Source organism: Ursus americanus, chromosome 22, assembly GCF_024610735.1.
Source record: "Ursus americanus isolate L20-20 chromosome 22, mUrsAme1.1.p, whole genome shotgun sequence".
NCBI lineage: Eukaryota > Metazoa > Chordata > Mammalia > Carnivora > Ursidae > Ursus > Ursus americanus.
Window position 1 is genome coordinate 15,104,966 of NC_142148.1, and position 20,759 is coordinate 15,125,724.

The 20,759-nt window shown below is 45.6% G+C and overlaps 1 protein-coding gene across 1 annotated transcript; it reads right to left on the reverse strand.

The window, feature by feature from the left end:
- Positions 1-14,901: 14,901 nt before the first annotated feature.
- Positions 14,902-16,800, reverse strand: LOC123796928 (WAP four-disulfide core domain protein 15A-like). The gene is made up of 3 exons (XM_087853907.1): positions 16,698-16,800; positions 16,429-16,587; positions 14,902-15,830 (listed from the first exon to the last, which is right to left on the reverse strand). The coding sequence occupies exons 1-2, from the start codon at positions 16,792-16,794 to the stop codon at positions 16,430-16,432; spliced, it is 255 nt and encodes an 84-aa protein (XP_087710033.1). The 5' UTR covers positions 16,795-16,800; the 3' UTR covers positions 14,902-15,830; position 16,429.
- Between the last annotated feature and the right edge of the window lie 3,959 nt (positions 16,801-20,759).

Here is a 20,759-nt window from a genome sequence, read left to right on the forward strand (position 1 = left end):
ACAGGCAAGCAAAGGCTCAGATACCACTGGAAGGAGGATAAATTGGCCCATTTGGTTGGCAGTTATTGATGTTTTCTGTAAGAACAATTTAGGCTTGCCAAAAGGAAAAACCTAGAAGCAATTTAAATTCTACGTATACAGCTTAGGGGGAAAACATGCCCAAGGGTATGAGGATTCATGCTGTGGGAGGGAGGTCTCTTTGCTCCCAGCGACTCCCAGCCTTCGGGCCAGACTGAACCACAGACACCGGGGTGTACCGAGAGAAGCATGTGCTTTTATTCATCTTCTAATCAAAACCCATTTTCTATGCCCAGTCCTTTTCTGGGTATCAGGGGTACACTAAGGACCGGGCACAAAGAAGTATCTGTGGTAGAACCCAGCCTTCAGCTTGGAATGCCTGATATTCTGGGCTTGTGAGGGGAATGGCCTCCTGGGCCCCCCACCATGGGAATCCTGTTTCACCACACTGGCCGTCATCCAGCTACAGACAGCACGTTAGGGCTGGGCTTCCCCCCCATGGTGCAGCGGCCTTACCCCCAGATCCTCCACCTCGAGGGGGACCTCTGGCCATCAAGTTCGAAGGCTACTTGAGGCAGGAAAGAAAGAGCATGCGGTGGCAATCCTAGCTGCTTACTGACTCAGTATTCCCGGTTGTAAAATCAGGACACTGGCTGGCTGATCTTTGCAAGTTCCCCAACGCTGGCACTCCTCATGGGCTTGAATCTGGACATTCCCGAGGACCCAGAGGAGCCGTCACGGAGGGGCCCTCACTGCCTCAGTGCTTTATGGATTACCAAGCCCTGTGTAGGATGTTGTCCTGATCAAAGTGACTGTGTCTACTATACAGACGAGAAAACTGAGCCCGAGGAGATACAGTCATCCTCATTGTCATACTGTAAGAAGCAGGTTTTTATTGCTTTTTTATTTAAATTCAAGTTAGCTAACATATACTGTGTTATTAGTTTCAGGGTAGAGTTTAGTGATTCATCAGTTGCATATAACACCCTGTACTCATTACATCATGTGCTCCCCTTAGCACCTGTCACCCAGTTTCCCCATCCCACCCCCCGCCCAGCAACCCTCAGTTTGTTTCCTACAGTTCAGTGTCTCTTAAGGTTTGCCTCCCTCCCTGTTTTCGTCTTATTTTCTTTTTCCTTCCCTTCCCCTCTGTTCATCTGTTTCTTAAATTCCACACATGAGTGAAATCATATGGTATTTCTCTTTCTCTTATGGACTAATTTCGCTTAGCATAATACATTCTAGCATCGGGGAAATACAAATCAAAACCACAATGAGATACCACTTCACACCAGTCAGAATGGCTAAAATAAACCACTCGGGAAATAACAGGTGTTGGAGAGGATGCAGAGAAAGGGGAACCCTCTTACACTGTTGGTGGGAATGCAAGCTGGTGTAGCCACTCTGGAAAACGGTATGGAGGTTCCTCAAAAAGCTAAAAATAGAGCTACCCTTTGACCTAGCAATTGCACTACTGGGTATTTACCCAAAGGATACAAACATAGTGATTTGAAGGGGCTCCTGCACCCCGATGTTTTTAGCAGCAATGTCCACAATAACCAAACTATGGAAAGAACCCAGATGTCCATCGACAGACGAATGGATAAAGTAGTTATGGTATATATATATATATATAATAGAATACTACTCAGCCATCAAAAAGAATGAACTCTTGCCATTTGCAATGATGCAATGACCTGGATGGAACTAGAGTATTATGCTACAAGAAGTAAGTCAATCAGAAGCATTTTTTTAAATGATTTTTTATTATATTATGTTAGTTACCATACAGTACATGCCCGGTTTCCGATGTAAGGATCGATGATTCATTAGTTGTGTATAACACCCAGTGCACCATGCAATACGTGCCCTCCTTACTACCCATCACCGGTCTATCCCATTCCCCCACCCCCCCTCCCCTCTGAGGCCCTCAGTTTGTTTCTCATAGTCCATAGTCTCTCATGTTTCATTCCCCCTTCTGATTACCCCCCTTTTCTTTATCCCTTTCTTCCCCTACCGATCATCCTAGTTCTTATGTTCCATAGATGAGAGAAATCATATGATAGTTGTCTTTCTCTGCTTGACTTATTTCACTTAGCATTATCTCCTCCAGTGCTGTCCATGTTGTAGCAAATGTTGAGAACTCGTTCTTTCTGATAGCTGAGTAATATTCCATTGTATATATGGACCACAACTTCTTAATCCAGTCATCTGTTGAAGGGCATCTCGGCTCCTTCCATGATTTAGCTATTGTGGACAATGCTGCAGAAGCATTTTTTTATTCCAACTCCAGGCTCCCATGTGCTGTACCAGAGCTGCCCGCTCTTGCCCTTCCATGGCCCCCTCCCTTCCAGGGCCTTGGGAGGGGTCTGGGAGAGAGCACTGTCCAGGTAACCTTGTGGGCATCCTTGCCTGAAGGACGGGGGCAAGTGGGGTTAAATGCAGGGAGGCTTCGCAGAGGCTGAGCCAGAGATAATGAGGCGTGCAGCCCTTCCCCATGGGTCTGGGATACCAGAGTATTGAGATCCAATGAATCAAAGGACTTGGATCTGAGCTTAGACTTCCTCCTGACTTTCTCTGGGGTAAATACATTTCTTCCCTCACAGGACCTCTCATCAGGTGAAGACACCCCTGCACGATTGTCATTGACACACTCATCTCTGCACGGGCACTTTCTGCTGTTGCTTTGTACCACCCCACATCTTCCAACCTTGTCCTTAACTAGACAGAGCAGAGCTGCCACTTATAGTCTGGAAGGAACCTCCTGACCATTCAAAGTGTCCTCTCTTCCAGGGCCCATACCAAACGTGTCAGTGTATCGAATATGGTCAGTGCTGTGCCCATGTTCCTTCCATCCCTTTGATCAGACGTCTCCGTATGGCCGTGACCCAGATGATGGTTTTGCTGCTAAGGGCTCACCTTGGTAGTACCTGAGATTGCTTCAGAGGCATATGCTTGGCTTTTGAGGCTCCCTTATCCACACGGGGCACCAGAAATACCTGGGAGTTGATGTCCCCTCCCATCAGCTCTTAGTCAATGTCTGGCCAGGGGGGGTGTACAAAATCCCTGTGTTATGTTCCAGAGATCCCTGTGGGATCAGGCTGAGGCTGGGACTTCCCCTGAAATCCTACCATTGCTTGGCTACTTTCCTTCATCCCCTTACCACGTTCCCCTGAGCCACCCAGGCGCCCTGCAAGGTTTCATTCTTTTTGATGGCTGAGTAATATTCCATGGTATCATATCTATCTCACATCTTCTTTATCCAATCATTTGTTGATGGACATCTGAGCATTTCTGTGATTCTGCATACGGTTTATTTTTCATCAGTGTATCTCAATCATTCTGTTTTATTTTCTCCCCTTTGTGAGTTATCTGCCATTCCTTTCCTTCTTCATGTGCTGTGAGAAGTATTAACAATAGTGTTAGAAGTTTAAAGAAACCCTCCAGGCTGGACATCTCTTTTTTGTCCTCTATGTTGTAAGTGATTTTAGAGCAAAGAGGGCAGAAGGGTTTCACTTGAAATTCTGAGATCAGAAACTTGTTTTAAAAATAACAGACCACTAGAAGCAAAATAAAGGTCTCCTTGACCATGACCACATTCATTTTTGTCTTCCCCTCCCAGAGGCAACCACAAACTATAGAACACCAGCGGGGCTGAGGGAGTCAAGAAATTCAAATATTTATAAAGAAGTAATCAATTTTCTATTCGCAATGCCTCCGGGTGAATTCCATAATCAGAGCACCAGCTCAGTCAGTGGAGCGTGCACTCTTGAACTCGGGGTCGTGAATTCAAGCCCCATGTTGGGTGTAGAGCTTACTTAAAAAAAAAAAAAAGAGGCAAACCAAGACAGACTCTTAACTATAGAGAACAAACTGATGGTTACCAGAGGGGAGGTGGGTGGGGGATGGGTGAAAAAGAGGGCGAGGATTAAGGAGCGCACTTGTGATGAGAACCGAGCATTGTATGGAAGTACTGAATCACTATATTGTGCACCTGAAACTAATAGTACACTGTATGGTAACTAACTGGAATTTAGATAAAAACTTAAAAAACAAGTTTCCATCATCAACTAGCAGACTCTGGGCAGCTCCTCTGGACATAAGGCATATACACCAGGGCTGGTCTGGAGAGAAGAAGGAAAACCCAGAGACCCAGAACTACCTGAGGCAGCTACAAATTTGTGGGGCCAGCGCACCATGAAAATGCAAGGCCCTTGTTCAAAAACCGCAAGGATTTCAAGATGGTAGCAGCAGAGCGTGACTCCAGGGTGACTGTATATGTTCCCACGCCCATGAAGCTGGCCCACCTTCTGGAAAATCCCAGTTCTGCAACTAGCCATCTCTGTGATGCTGGAAAAATCACTTTGCCTTCTGAGGCATAGTCTTCTCTCGTCTGAAAGGAGGGGTTTAACTTCCTCACTCAGTAGAGTTGTTCTGACACAGAAAGCTGTCATTAAATACTGGGTGTTATTTTTACTACCTTAGGGGTCCTGCACACGTCACCCCAGCAGGTGCTGCTGGGCCGCATTCTGGGCCTGAGGCCATTGGGTCTGCACTGCAGGTGCTCTGGGGCATTCCCCCTCTGCTCTACTCTGACCAGCACATGCCCTCTTTGCCTTGGATAAAAGTCCCTTCCTCATCCAAGCCCATCAACACTATGTCACTGACTTGAGGCTGTCCCCAGGGCCACCTGACCTTGTTCAGATATTGTCATTTTATATCATGCTATTTAAAAAGGCTATTTTTTAAAAGGCATTTATGCCCATTTAGAGATAGGACTGGTAGAAACTTCTTCCTTCGGGTCAAGATCTGAGTGGACATGGAAATTCTAGGAAAGAAACCCGAGACCATTGCCACCGAGAGATTTGGAAGGAGTGGAAAAAACGGGGGGTCTTATAGGTAAAATTCTTCCCAATACACCATGTTAACTATGCTGAAATTCACATTAAATTAAATTAAATTAAAAACAAATAAGTAAACAAAATTCTTCCCAATCATCAGAGGGAGGCAGCTGGGACCCCATGATCTCCTCCCATTCTCACAGCCTAATTTCCATCCCTGCAAGAATTCCCCAGCTAGCTTCTTCCTGGCTTGAATTTTAGAGGTTTCGACAATGCTGAATTCCCTCCCCGGGCACTGCCACGATTCTCTGCTGAAATGAGAACTGAGAGCCATCCCCAGGGGAGTGGCCCTGGAATGTGGGGAGGGGAGCAGAAACCATGAACATCTAGGGAAGAGGTGGGGGAGGATGTGGGCGGACTGGGGAGCACAGCCAGCTCCCCAGCCGTATAATCCCTGGTGCGGGCGCTCCGTGAAGGATGCCAGCAGCAACACTGCAGGACTGTAACCTGGGGGAAAGTATAGTGAGACAGTAAAACTTGCCAACTGTTTCATTACAAACAGATACTCAATAGTAATATTCTAATACACTCACCCCAGCTTTTGTCCTGTGCATTATTTTACGAAACTGGAACTATACTGTCTAGAGTATTTTCATTTGTTTTAATTTGTTTTCATTAACCTAGCCATACACGTACACAGATTGAAGATTCAAATAGTATTTTTTTCTTAAAAAAAAAAAACAACACGTCAGTGGGGCGTCTGGGTGGTTCAGTCAGTTCCAACTTGGAGTCAAGAGTCCAACTTGGAGTCCACTCTTGGAGTCAAGAGTCCAACTCTTGATCTCAGCTCAGGTCTTGATCTCAGGGTTGTGAGTTCAAGATCCACATTGGGCTCCACACTGGATGGGGAGCCTACATAAAAACAAAACAAAACAAAATAACCAGCAGTACATTTAGGGCTCCCTGCTGAGTGTGCCAGCCCCCAGCCTCTACCTCCCTGCCTTTCTGCTCCCCCTTAAGTAACTGCCATCAACTCCTCGATTTTTTGTGACATTTACTTTCATGTTATAATTGTATGTATATACTCCCACCTTTCACTTCTTCAGATGTAGACCTTATCTCCTTAGTTCCTGTTACGGATTTTCACTCTTCTATAGATCTCTATACCCTCCCAGAATACATATATCACAATTTCAGTAAAATCCATATTTAAGGATAACACTATTGTAACTCAATGTATTGTTACTGCTGAGTCGAGTTGTATGCCATGATGACATTTCATTCTTTTTTTTTTTTAAGATTTTATTTATTCGAGAGGGAGTGAGAGAGAGAGTATGAGCGGGGGTGGGGGGTGGGGGGAGGAGCAGACGGAGAAGGAGAAGCTGGGATCATGACCTGAGCCAAAGGCAGATGCTTAATCGACGGAGCCACCCAGGCGGCCCACATTTCATTCTTCACACAATTTTTGTTTTTTTTTCTGAGATGAATTACCTTATTATTTCATTTTTCTTTCCCTTAAAGAAAAACATCTCTAGCTAAGTCTGTGACTCTCCAACAGCTTGTAAAATGCCTCCCATCAAGACAGGGAAGATGTGGAAGAATACACAACATAATTAATACAGCACTCTTATGGATGAATGTTGAATTCTGGGTACTGGTAACAGAAACTATGCCGTTTCTCAGGCAGTGGAGCATTCATAAGTTCGTGTTATACAGAATCACAAAGAAACCCCCAATACGTTCTCACAATACAAAGGATAGTCTCTAATAGCCATGCGACGTGGTGAGAGATTAACACTAACTTTTTTAAGTGTCTTTCTTCCCAGAAATTTAGAAACTCTCTGTAAAACAACTATTAGGCCAAAGAGGGAATAAAAACTAGAATCGCAGAATTTCTAAAAAAATTCCTGATAATGAAATGTTACTTATGAGACTCTAAATGATGTAAGGTAAGCAGTAATCAGAGGAAAATCTATAGTTTTAAATATGAATAGCAAAAAAAAAAATTGAAAGGGTGAAAATAAGTTAAATACACAGCTCAAAAAGCGCAAAAGAAACACGAAAGTAAACCAGAGCAAAACAAACAAAAAATATTAATAAAGATAAAAGCAGAAAATAACAAGTTAGGAACCCCCAAAGTAGAGTTGAACTAATAAATAAAATGCTGTCTTCAGAAAAAGATGCATAAACATAAACAAATGGCTAGTTAATTTAATCAATGAAAGTCAGAAAGCACAAATACACAACATAAGACTTAGCCAGGGGAAACAGCTCTCCAACAGGGGAAATTTCTAAAATCGCGAGAGACTTATTTGCACAGAATTATACAAATAGATATAAAATTTTGGGTGAAATAAGTAATTTCCTAGGAAAGTACCACGTACCAATTTCCCCCCCAATAAAGATAGAAGGTGAAAGTAGACCGATTTCCCTAGAAGAAATAGAGACCATTGAAAAACCACCCCCTCTGGTTCCACTGGGGCTGCTCTCAAGCCTTCAAAGAACATGACGCATTAAATCCAATGTCACTTAAACTACCATTCCAAAGTATAGAAAAAAGAATTTCCCAGGTCTTTTTATGAAGTAAGTATAAAATTGACACCCAAGCCTGGCAAAAGTTACATAAAAAGAGAAAACTACACATCAATTTCACTCATGAATGTCAATTCAAAAGTCAGAAATAAAATATGACTAAAGAGAATACAATAGCATATTTAAAAAGTTAAGACATCATGACCAAACGAGGGTTTTTTCCCCTGAGGAATACAAGATGGCTAAGCATTAGGAAATCCTTAATATAACATATATATAAGCATATTTAAGGAGAAAAACAATGATAGGATTCATTCTTATAAATGCTGAAAAGACCTTCCAAAAAGTAAACTCACTCTCATTTATTATTTTTTAAAAATGTGTACACATTTGATACACTAAAAAATTGACCAATACCTTCTTCATGGAGAAACACAAAGCCTTTTCCATTAAAGTTAAGAAGAAAGATATCCACTAACTTCTCTACTATCTCCTATTATACTGGAAGAAGTAGCCAGTGTATTGTACAGGATTTTAAAAATTAGACACACACAAATTAGTAATAAATAATTAAAATTATCATTGGAGGGGCGCCTGGGTGGCACAGCGGTTAAGCGTCTGCCTTCGGCTCAGGGCGTGATCCTGACGTTACCGGATCGAGCCCCACATCAGGCTCTTCCGCTATGAGCCTGCTTCTTCCTCTCCCACTCCCCGTGCTTGTGTTCCCTCTCTCGCTGGCTGTCTCTATCTCTGTCGAATGAATAAATAAAATCTTTAAAAAAAAATAAAAATAAATAAAATTATCATTGGAGATGACATGGTAGTGTATCTATCAAAGCCAAAAGAGTCCATGCTACGCCTAACATAGAATTTTGTATTAACATTTGAAAATCATTGCTCTTCTTACATGTAAACAAGAAGTTAGGAGATTTAATGTGAGGGAACATTTCATTTACAATACAACAAAAAATTTAAACACTAGAAACACACGCCATAAGGAATAACCAAAATTTTAAAACATTTCTGAAATACTCAGAAGTATTCTTAAATTGGAAGACATCCCTTGTCTTTGGATGGAGTGATCGCAGCATAAAAAAAGTCAAATTTCTTCAAGTTAATTTAACATGACCGCAATAAAAGTACAAGTTGTTTTTTTTTTTTTTTCTCCCCCAGGGCTTAGAAGAGTTGATTCCAAACTTCATATGAAAAGCAAACAAGCAAGAATAGCTAGGAAATCCCTGAAAAAGAAAAGCATCAGAAAGGACTCACCTTACTGTATGTTAAAAGATACCTCGTGCCTCTAGAGTGAAAGCAGCATGGTACTTGTATACGAATAGACAAATCAAAGGAACAAAACAAAAGGTTCAAGAATAGCATCAGCTTCGGGGTGCCTGAGTGGCACAGCGGTTAAGCGTCTGCCTTCGGCTCAGGGCGTGATCCCGGCGTTATGGGATCGAGCCCTACATCAGGCTCCTCTGCTACGAGCCTGCTTCTTCCTCTCCCACTCCCCTTGCTTGTGTTCCCTCTCTCGCTGGCTGTCTCTATCTCTGTCGAAAAATAAATAAAATCTTTAAAAAAAAAAAGAATAGCATCAGCTTCAAATGGAAATATAATGCATGATAAATGTGGCATTTCAAGTCACTGGAGAAATATATACTTTGTAACAAATGATATTAAGAAAGCCATAATAATTTTTTAATGCATGGCAAAAAAGAATAGAAATTATTATCAAAATCAAAAGACAGGAAAAATTAGGGGAAATATTCTCAGCTAATATCATAGAAAAACAGCTAATCTCCCTCATATGTAAAGAGCTTTTGAAAATAAAGAAGAAAACTATCAAAAACCCAAGAGGAATGTGAGTAAAACAAAGGAATAGAAAATTCACAGGAAAAATTTAAAATGGCTCCTGAAGTAAGGAAAAAATAAATATCAATCTCTCCTATAAGAAAACGGTACATTGAAATTGCGCTCTGATACCCTTTTCTACCAGACTTGCAAAGATCTTAAAGTTTAACAACTCCATTGGCACAGCTGTGAAGAAACAGTCTTCCTCAGACATAGCCGGTAGGAATCCAAAATAATGCTGTCCCTGGGGATGGGAATTTAGTAGTGTTTAACCAAATCCTGTGTCTATCCTGTCAGCAGTCACATTCTAGGAATCTACCCTGAGGACATATGTCAACAATCATGCTAACATAATTTGTGACATTTGTAATAGCAAAAGACTGCTTATTAATGCAAGACTAGGGAATGAGATAAATAAACATATGACATATCCGCACAATATAATATTTTAACATCATTTTAAAAAAATCGAGTGAAGGTCACTATGAGCTGAGATGCAGTAATTGTCAGTTATACTGGTATGTATGTAGTAAGCTATCCTTCACATAAGAAACAAATGCAAATAAGAATATATATATACATGATAAAAATGTAAGAAGGATAAATTAAAAAAATAATAAAATTGTTACCTATAAGGCTTGGGTGGAAGTGGAATGAAGGGCATAGGGACAGGAAAACACTGCTATAACTATGGCCTTTTATAGAATTTTGATTTTTCACCCCCAGCTTTATTGAGACATCATTGACACGTAGCGTCGTTAAGTTTAAGGTGTACAATGTGATGACTGGATGCATGTATATGTTGTAAAATGTTTCCCACAATAGCACTAGTTAGCACATCCTTCATCTCAAATAGTTACCATTTTGTTGTCATTGTTACAGCAAGAACATTAAAGCACTTCTCTCCTCGCAACTTTCAAGTATATGATACGGTTTTGTGAACTACAGTCACCAGGCTGTATAGTGATCCCCAGAAGCTAACTCATCTTGTCTTTCCAAACTTAGTTATCTCATGGCTGTTTGTACTCGTTGGTTTGTACTCTTTGGCTAGCTCCCTTTTCCCTCTCCCCTCAGCCCTGGCAACCACTGTTCTCTGTTTCTGTAAGTTTGATGTTTTCAGATTCCATACGTAAGTGAGATTGGACAGTATTGGTCTTTCTCTCTCTGGCTTATTTCAGTTAGCATAATGCCCTCTAGGTCCATCCATGTTATCACAAATAGCAAGATCTCCTTCTCTTTTAATGGCCAAATAATATTCCATTGTATACACGTACCACATTTTCTTCATCCGTTCAACTGTCAGTGGACACTCAGGTTGTTTCCATGTCTCAGCTACAGTGAATAATGCTGCGGTGAACATAGGAATGCAGATATCTTTTTGAGATAGTAATTCAATCTCCTTTGGCTATATACCCAGAAGCGAGATTGCTGGATCACGTGGTAGTTTTGTTTTTAATTCTTTTAGGACTCCTCATAGAGGGCTCCATAGTGCCTGTACAAATTTACATTCCCACCAACAGAGCACAAGGGCTCCCTTTGCTCTCCATCTTGCCAACATCTCTTCTCTTTTATTTTTTTGACGATAGCCATTCTATCAGGCGTGAGGTGGTATCTCACTGTGTCTTTGATTTGCATTTCCATGTTGGTTAGTGATGCCGAGCACCTTTTCATGCACCTGCTGGCCACTTCTATGTCTTCTTCGGCAAAATGTCTGTTCCAGTTGTCTGGTTTCCTTTTTTCTGCTATTGAGTTATAGGAATTCTTTATATATTTTGGATATTAACCCCCTTATCAGATATACGGTTTACAAATATTTCCTTCCATCCTGTAGGTTGCTTTTTCATTTTGTTGATTATGGATTCTGCCACGCAGAAGGGTTTTAGTTTGCTGTAGTCCCACTTGTTGATTTTTTATTTCATGCTGTGGGTGTTGTAGTAAAAAAAATTGTTGCTAAGACCAATGTCGAGAAACTTTTTCCGTATAGTTTGTTCCAGTAATTTTAGTTTCAGGTCTTATGTTTAAGGTTCATTTCAAGCTAATTTCTGTGAGTGGTGCAGATCAGGGTCCAATTCCATTCTTTTGCATCTGGATATTCAGTTTTCCCAACACCATTTATTGAAAAGATTATCCTCGCCCCACTGAGTATTCTTGGCTGCCCTGTTAAACATTAGTCAACCATATATGCAAGCATCCATTTCTGGGCTGTCATTCCATTGGTTCATGTGTCCACCTTCACGCCAGTAATACGTTCTTTTCTTCTATGCTCGAAGGGGCTTGAACTCATGACCCTGGGATCAAGAGTCGCACATTTCACCAACTGAGCCAGCCAGGTGCCCTAGGAATATGCTCTTTTTATCCCTATGGCTTTGCAGAAGAGTCTGAAATCAGGAGGAGTGATGCTCGCAGTTTTGTTCTTTCTCAAGATTCTTTGAAGCTTCGGGGCCTTTCGTGCTTCTGTAGGAATCTTAGGGTTGTTTTTTCTATGTCTGTGAAAAATGCCACTGGAGTTTTGATAGACGTCGCATTGAATCTGTAGATGGCCTTGGGGAGTATGGACATCTTAACAATATTAACCCTTCCAACCCATGAACGCAAGATAGCTTAACATTTTTTGTGTCTTCTTCAATCTCTTCCCTCAGTGTCTTGTAGTTTGCAATGTACGGATCTTTCACCTCCTTGGTCAAATTTACTTCTAAGCCCTCTGCTCCTCATCCATGACACTCCACATGCTTTTGCAGGGGGACCACACATGCAGATGTCTTGTCACTCACTTCCTCCACCCAGCCACCTGACCAATGAAGCTGGATTTGAAGAAGCAGCACGTTCACTTATTCCTTTTCTAATCAATAGGCATTTCCAGAGTGTCTACTCTATGCAAGTCCTATCCTGGCTGCTAGGGATACACAGATGAATCAGGCCAAATCTGAACCCAAAGGAGGTCCTGGTGATAAATCCATGTCTTCATTGGGGAGCTTTGGAAGTTTTCGGGCTGAGTGGGGAGAGAATTCAGAGACCACATACACAGGGCTTAGGCTGTGGAGAGAAGAGCAGGTCAGAGCTATAGCACTAGAACCAGCCAGGTGACCTCCAGGTCCACAGGCACCCCCAGCCGCCAGTCCCCAGCATCACTTTAGGCCAGGCAGAGAGGGAGAATGGTGGTGGCAGAGTTAAATGAGCACTGTTCATGAGGTCAGGATCCCGAGTTCAAATCCTAGCTTTTTACTGCATCAGGGCCTAAGTTTTCCCATCTGTAAAATGTGGCCATTGGACCCATCCAATCTGGTGGTCCTTTTGGGTTTGACCCTTGGTATCAAGCTAGAGTCCATTCAACCTGGAGAATAACCGTAGCAACAGCCCTCCAAGTACAAGTGCTTTACAGCACACAAATTCCCTGGCCTGCACCACTATTGCTCTAAAGGACATGATTACGTCCACTTTAGTAGTGAAGAAACCGAGTGTCACTGAGTGGCAGGCAGGTTCTGCCACTGCCTGAGGCAATAAGCAAGTCTGAGGCAAAGCTGACATTGAAACCTAGTCTCCTGAGCCCAGCAACAGGGCTGCTCCTCTGAGCTCCTCCCAGCTTCTCCCTCCCAGGGCCCAGCGGAGAGAGACCAGGCACAGGAGCACTGGCGGGGGAGGCCCTCTAGGCTCTGTGCCTGGAGGACAGCAGGAGGCGGTGGGGAAAGGCAGAGGTTCTGCCAGCTGTGACACGGGAGGCAGCCCCCTGCCAAGGAGGGCAGAGGGTCAGTGGATTTAGGCTGCATTAGGGGAGGGGGATGACCAGGGGGTCCTCCAGCTGAGCCTAGCTCATCTTACCTTCCTCCGGGACCACACACCGTTCCCTGCTCTTGCCCTTGTCCCGCTTCAGGCTGTGTCAGCCCGGAACACGCTTTTCACAAAAGTTTGGAAGGTTGAGCATCCTACACGTGCCTTTCACCCCTGAAGACTTCCCAGGCTTCACCTGAACTGGAGAGAGCAGGTCCAGAGCTCAAGACCCCCCTGCTGTCCAAGACCCCAGGACACCTCGCCGGGCTCCAGAGAGGCCAACCTCTCTCCCCTGCCTCCAGGGCCCAAACAGGCTGACCAGGCTCAGAAAAGGAGGCCTGATTCCTTTAATCCAGTGGGCCCCCTGGTGGACTGACTGGTAGCTGACCCTCAGTCAAGAGCCACCAGTAAGATTCACAAAGTTGACAGCGGCAGGGGCCTACCTAGGCCTTGTCCCCAGCCAGATGCAGAGGGAGCCCTGCAGCACCCCCAACATTCTCTGTCCTCAGTCTCAGCCTTTGCCCCTTCCTTGTAGATGGGACCTTCTCACCCAGGTTCAGAACATTCATGGGATTCCTGCATCTTATTCAACAAGTGCTAGGCCAGCATGGCTTCTTCTCTGAGCATGGCTGGTCATCCTGGCATGAACCTGAGGCCTGACCGTCGTGGTACCCGTTGGGGGTCATGGGGGAGCAGGCTCTAGCTTTCTCTTCCTCTGAAGAGAGACAACACGGACAAGGAAGGAGTGCATGTGACAAGTGCCCAAGAGACCATCTTCTCAGGAAATGAAAGGAGTCCCCAGAAGCAAGAAGGAAGGTAGTGGTGGTGGGGGCGTTCATGGCCCAGACACGGGCGAGGGGAGAGTGCCAGGGACAGCCTCATAGGTGGGCGGTGAGAGTCACTGGCCCAGGAGGGAACACATAGGGTTCACGCTCAGGTGTTCCTGGCCCGGGAAAAGACAGACACGCGGAACAAGGACTGACAGAAACAGAGAGAGGGAGAAAATAAGGACAAACATCTGGAAACACGATGAAGACTGAGTGTTAGAAACAGAGGGACAGGCAGACAGATGGGCAGAGAGGGAGAGAGAGTAAGATACAGTAATAAAAATTAAAATGAGCCAGAACTTAAAAGAAATCCAGATAGCTATTGAGAGGGAACGAGGTGAGGAGTAAGGGCACTAGGAGGTGGAGACCATGAGAGTGAGGTGAAGGACAACAGAGAGACAGAGGGAATATGGCGGACAGAGCTGTTTAGTCAAGGGATGATTTCAGGTAATCCAGACACGCTCTCAGATGGGAGTCCTCACGAAGACCCTGCCCAGTGTTTGTCTGAGTGCCTTTTCCTGCCATGCTCAATGGAAGGGCTTGATTGAACTCCTGCCTTAGGAAAGGAAGAAGAGGCCACCCCCAAGCTAGCCAGGAGCCCTGCCATCTCTGACCTATTATTCAGAGACACACGGGACTCCCGTGGTAGGTGACATCCATTCAGGCGCTCCCTGTCAGCATGGCTGACACTTTCTATATCGCCCTGTCTTCTGAGACTTCCTCCACCCTGCCCTCCTCCTCCACAGCAGGCAGCCTGCTCCATGGCCTGGTGGCTCGCTCTCCTTGTCTCCTTGTCTCCCAGGCATTTCCTCCAATAAACTCTTGATGATCTCATCTCGTCTTGACATCTGCTTTTCAGAGGCTCTGAAGAACACATGCATCTATTTGTTTGGGCTTGAATTATTCAGGCAGTGAAGGAAAACGACGTGGGGAGGCAGAAGCAGTTTCGGAAAAGAGAGAACATGTTTTTCTCTGATACATCACTATCGAATGAAGATGGTAATTAGATTCCATTAGAAACATTGAAAAGAGGTCCCCACTTTATTTAAATGACTATATTCAGCACATACCTAAAATTTTAGACCTTGTGGCCATGTTAACTATGATGAAAAATATTCAAGGTCAACTTAAAACCTTCTAGGCCATAGTAGCTTTACAAAAATTGGTTTCAGATGTATGTGTCAAGGAAAAATACATTTTTTGAAGACCACTCTCCCAGGCCTGAAACCCTTGTGTGCCCCCTAATCAAGACTGAATCACATAGCAGAAGGCGGAAAAATACAAGGCTAAACAGCAGTTCAGTTTTAGGTCGATCAGGGGCTAAACGCCCAAACGAAGACTCAAGGTAGCTAACGTGGGTCACAGACTTTCCTCTTCCTGCTTGATGATGGGTCTGTATTTTAGACCCTACAGTAGCTTAGAACTAAGGCATGGCCTGTTCCATTTCCAGCCCTCAATTCCAGACCTGGCTCTGGATCTTTCTACTCCAACAAGTGGAAAGGCTGCCAGCAGCTGTACCAGACACAATGTAGCCAAAAGCCTTCCTCCTCCATATCCGGGTAATGTGTGCACCTTTCATGGGATCCACACTCAGAGGACAGGACTCAAAAATGCCCCTGGAATCTGACCAAGAGAAAATCCGACGGTCAGGAGACATTGAAAGAGAGAAACATATCAGAAAAAGAGAAATGCAACAACCGACCAAAATTAAATGTGGAATAGTAACCTCAAACTCTCTAAAGGATCCCCCCAAAGAGCTGAAGACAGAGAAACCAGGGTGGGTGGCTATCCAACAGGCTTAGGTTTTCATGTACTTTTAAATACGTAACACTTTATTGCTTTGTGTTGTTTGCATGTTAATAAGCATTTAACTCCTGATAGAAGGAAGCTTGGGAAGTAAGGAGAGCTTGGAGGAACTGGGGATCAGTTATCCGAGTCTGAGCCGAGTCTGAGCCTGTCCGACGGATCTTCTCAGGTCTGGTTAAGAAGAGGTTTCTCCCTGGGGAGAGACGAGGGAATCAGAGATGTGCGAAGGTGCCAACGGTGGGAGGGATGTACACTGGGTCCCAGGACCCCCCGTGGTCCGTATGCTCCTGGGTTCTCTCCTCCCGGGCGCACGGGATGCGCTGTCCAGGAATCAGGCCGGGGCCAGGGAATTCTAGGAGAGCCATCCTAAGGAACTAGAACCTTACAACCCCTTACCTCACACGTTAAACGTGGAGAGGAAAGTGGCTCATGATTACAAACTGTAAGAAAAGAAAACAATGGCAATTGAAAATAGTCATCATCAGCCTTCAACAACGGTCGAGGGGCTTCCGATGATCTTGTCCGAAGGGCCCCGTCCTTCAGAAGAAAGGAGGGATGCCCACGGCGGGAAATGGAACCGTGCCTTTTTGAGGAAGGGCTCTTGGGCCTCCCTCGCTACGGCCCCGACCCACGGGCCTAACGTCAAGGCGGACCCCGGTGGTAAAGCTCTGATCTCAAAGATTTCGAAAAGCCCTGAGAGTTCCCGACTCCCTCCGAGACGCCTTGTTCTTCTGGAACCTTCCCGGGGCACCGCGAGAGCGAGCGCGGCCGACGGGGGAGGGGGCGCTCACCTCACTCCAAGCTGAGCCACGGCTCCATACACTGATGCCTGCAGTTGTAGAAGCAACACTTCTTGTCCCCGTTGCACCCTCCGTCGCGGCGGCACAGGGGTAAGAGGATGAAAGGGCACCTGAGGAAGAACTCTGGGCAGTATCCGGGCTTCTTCACAGCTGAGGAGGAATGGCACAGCGTGAGCCGGGGGCGGCGGCGTGGCCGGGCAGCGGGGCCGCCCCCACGAAAGTCCCCCACCCCCGGCACGCGCCGGCCCGGCGACACGCACCCTTGGGCCGCCCCTGCCCCCCGGGCCGCGCCGTGTGGAGGCCGAGGAGGAGGAGCAGGAGGACGGCGGCGAGCGCGGACCGCCCGAGCAGCTTCATGGCGCGGCCGAGCGTGTGCGCAAGGCGCGCGGGCCGTTCTCGGCTTATATCGCCTCTGGCGGGGGCCCGCCGGCAGGGGGAGCTGTGGTTCCCGGGGTCCGGGGTCGCAGGTGCCTCCCTCGACCTGGGAAGAGCGGCGGTTTCCCTCCCGCCACCCCCCAGGAGAGGCCGGGCAGTAACCCCTCGGTGGCGTAACTGCCGAGAGCCCGCGACGGCTCCCCCTTTTTCGGGGGCGGGGTGGGGGTTAGGGCTGGCCTGGCCCTTAATACTTCTTGCTTCAGGGAGTGGGTCTGGAGGCCGTAGGGGGGAACCGGCTTTTCCGGGGCGCTCGTGAGGTCTGACACACTCCGCTCTTCTCGCTGCGTGTCCAGAACAATTTAAAGCCGCCGATTTCAGAAATGGGTACATTTGAAGCGCTTACTTGGAACAGATGAACATGTGACACATGCACACGGCACAGAGACGAGGCAAGAAAATGAGCTATTAGCAAAAGCCTATCTAGACTTAGGGAGAATATCACTGCAGCGGGCACCGGAGACAGAGCTCGAAGTTGTAGGAAAGTTTTCTACCTTAACTCCTGTGTTTATGCCTCCACGACTTTGGATACACTTCATTTGCTGATCAGGTCTAACTGGAGGTCACTTTGGAACGTGAAACCCAGGCCCCAAGACCCTGCTAGCTCTCTCTGCCCTCCTATAAAAAGTGTGTGTTGGTCCTGCTTGCGTGTGGCAGAGAACATACCCATCTTAAGCATCGGGAAGAAATAAATGTATAGATGCTCACGGGAGAATCCCACCAGCTGCAGGAGGCAGAGAGCTGCTGAGAACGGTCAGTCCACAGAGCAGCCACTATCCACCTATTCCTTTCTTTCCTGCCATCTCCTAGCTACCTCCTGGCGTTTTTCCACTGTGCATCTTCCTTTCTAGCTCTAGCTTGGCCTGTTCTTTGTGAAGTTCAGTCCAAATTTAGGAAAAAACCCTTCCAATGAGTTTAACAGGGCAGTAACTTAAAGCGTCTGTGCTTTTATTCTCGAGATTTTTGTTTGCAGTCCCACATGCCCACTCCTGACCTTTCTGTTTTCAAAGAACGTTGATATTCGCTGCAGTTTTATGCTACTAAAATACGACAAAGATGTGACATGCGAGGGAAACTATATGCCAGTGTTCCTATAAACGTAAGGCAAAAATTCTAAGCGCAATATTAGCTAGTGAATTTTGTTATATAGGAAAATGGTGATGCACCATGAATAAGTGGGGACTTATTTCAACCATATATGGTTGACTTAACATTCAAAAGTAAGCCAGTGGAATACTCCTTACCAAGAAGTAAAGGAAAAATCCTATGATCATCTCCACATCAGCAGAATATGTAAAAAATCATTCATCTATTCATGATAAAAGAACATAATGGTAGAAGATTAGAAGTTCACTTAGTTACTTTGACAGCAAGCCTCTGTAAAATCCCCAGGGCAGAAGGAAGCACTTTCAGAATGGTGCGGCCAGAGTGGCCCCTCCATAGAAGCTGTTAGAATATGAACAAGTATTGTCAAAATCAGCCTTTTCAGAGCTTCGGAACTTACTTACCAAAGGCGGGCAACAATCCATGAAGTGTTTATTCAAGAAGAACAGGTGCGGCTGGGCAAGAAGAGAGAGCTTTGTGGCCATCTGCCTTACCCCGCTCGCACCCCTTTCTTCCTGGCTGGGAGGTAGCCTTGAGGCCAGCAGGGCTGGCACTGCAGCGGGTGTGAAACCAGTGGCATGGCAGTCACGGAAGAACAGAGTGCATTTGATGCCACTCAAAAGCTCCCCCGCCAAAAAAGGGTCGCTATTTGACCTGTCTAGCACCTTCATAAAAAGACCCTGTTTTCTTTCACCCAACTCAGAGCTTGGTCTTTGTGGTCAATCCTCTCCCTGGGTCAATTTTTTGACAGCATGGCATCTTCAGACATTGAGACCGACTGGAACTAGTGAGAAGCTGACCAAAAAACATAAAAAGGAGAAGTGGGGAAGGCCACACACACGTGTAGGGGTGTGTCTAGGCCTAGTGCTGTGTCCATGCTCCAGGGACAGGCCCACTGCTCTATTTACATGTTGGCCACATCCTTCGTCTGGGTTAGGATTTTATGGTTGATTACGACTGATGTCACGTACTTGCTGTTTGAGTTGGATGCAGTCACTGTTTGGGGATCTAGCTTGGTGTCCGCCTTGTTGTGTATGATTGAACGGTTCTCTAACTTGATATGAGCCGGGAATGTCACTGCATATAGGCCACATCCTGGATCTCAATTAGCATGTGTCTGATCATATCATTGTCATATACTGGCTTTAAAGTTAGGGTATAATAACTGCCTTTGAAGCCAGCCTGGTATCTGACTTTCTGTCCAGAAGAGCGTGGACCTTGTTCGCCGTTTGGAAAACTGTATGATCCATCTGGTGACTGATAATAAGAAGGTTTGGGCTCAATAATCTCCAAAGTTCACTTCCATCTCTTACCCCTCCTCATCTGCTCCCCACCAACTCGTGATGTTCCCCAAAGGGCTGTGGCTTGGGTTGCAGAAGGATTAGCTCCCTTCAGGAAGAAGGCTATGTACCTGGATAGGTCCTCTGCTAACACCCAGAATACCCTTAAAAGTCATTCTCCTGGACAGCTTTTCCCCAAGCCTACCTCCCACACCCACCACTGAGTCCCATCATAACTCCGTGCTTCTCAAAACGGAGGAGCAAAGAAAGGACAAAGATATTGGATTTCATCTTGCCAGGAAAGCCTTGGCTGAGAGCCTAATTGAGTTTCTCATGCATGCCTTCCTTGACTGTGTGTGCCAGGGGTTGGCTGAAGTCACAAAAGGCACTGCCCTTTCTTAGCTTGTCAATAAATCCACGCCAACTTCCTCAGTCTTGCTCAACAGGGGACATGGTCAGAGTCCCCAGGGACTGCACAGAGACACAATGTCAGAGGCCTTTGTGTTCCCCTATAAGCTCCAGCAAATCCTTATCGATACTCATAGGTCATCATGCTAAGCCTTTGTTATTTACAGAAGAAATTCAATCCAGAGAGAAGAGGCTTACTTCAGGTTATAAAACTAATCCTTCCGTGATGCCATCATTTAAATACTCCATCACACAGGGCGCCTGGATGGCTCAGTCAGTTAAGCGTCTGCCTTTGGCTCTGGTTACGATCCCAGGGTCCTGGGATCGAGCCCCGAGTGGGGTTCCCTGTTCATCGGAGAGCCTGCTTCCCCCTCTGCCTCTGCCTGCCGCTCAGTCTCTTTGTGCACTCCTATCCCTCTGTCAAATAAAATATTCTAAATAAATAAATAAATAAATACTCCATCACAAATATAACCCTGTACTTCTCCTTGTTTCAAAATGGGCTTGAAATAACATTCTATTTTACCTGAGAAGGAATAGTCACAGAGGTAGAAAGACACTGAAGGCAATGCAACTTTATGGAAGCCAAATAAAGAAGGTTTCAAGACGCAAATAGTATGCACCAATTACACAACTGTCTGTGAGGTTCATTATGATAAAGACTGACATGTGGAGGCACCTGGGTGGCTCAGTCGGTTAAGCATCTGCCTTCGGCTCAGGTCATGATCCCGGGGTCCTGGGATGGAGCCCTGTGTCGGGACCTCTAATCAGTGGGGAGTCTGCTTCTCTCTCTTTCTTTGCCTCCCCCCCGCCCCACCCGGTCCTCTCTCTCTCCCTCTCGTGCTTGCTCCCTGCCCTCAAATAAATAAGTAAAATCTTAAAAAAAAAAAAAGACTGGCACATGCCCGAAGTTTTACTGTCTTCAGCTGCTGCTACCAACTTTAATTACAGAAGATTAATACAGTTGCTATGTTGAGTTGTCAGTTGGAGAATAGAGAACAGAAGTAGTGTTTTCAAGAAGTCTGAATTTGCAGACTTGGAGTGGGAGTCTGGGCCATACTTGTGCGCAAGACGAGCTCCAGAGAGATTTTCAAAGGA

Excerpts from the sequence above, each read along its gene's own strand:
- LOC123796928 (XM_087853907.1), bottom strand. The coding sequence starts at position 16,794 with ATGAAGCTGCTCGGGCGGTCCGCGCTCGCCGCCGTCCTCCTGCTCCTC. Across the intron at positions 16,588-16,697 it reads GGGGCAGGGGCGGCCCAAGG|CTGTGAAGAAGCCCGGATAC; the intron begins GTGCGTGTCGCC and ends ATTCCTCCTCAG.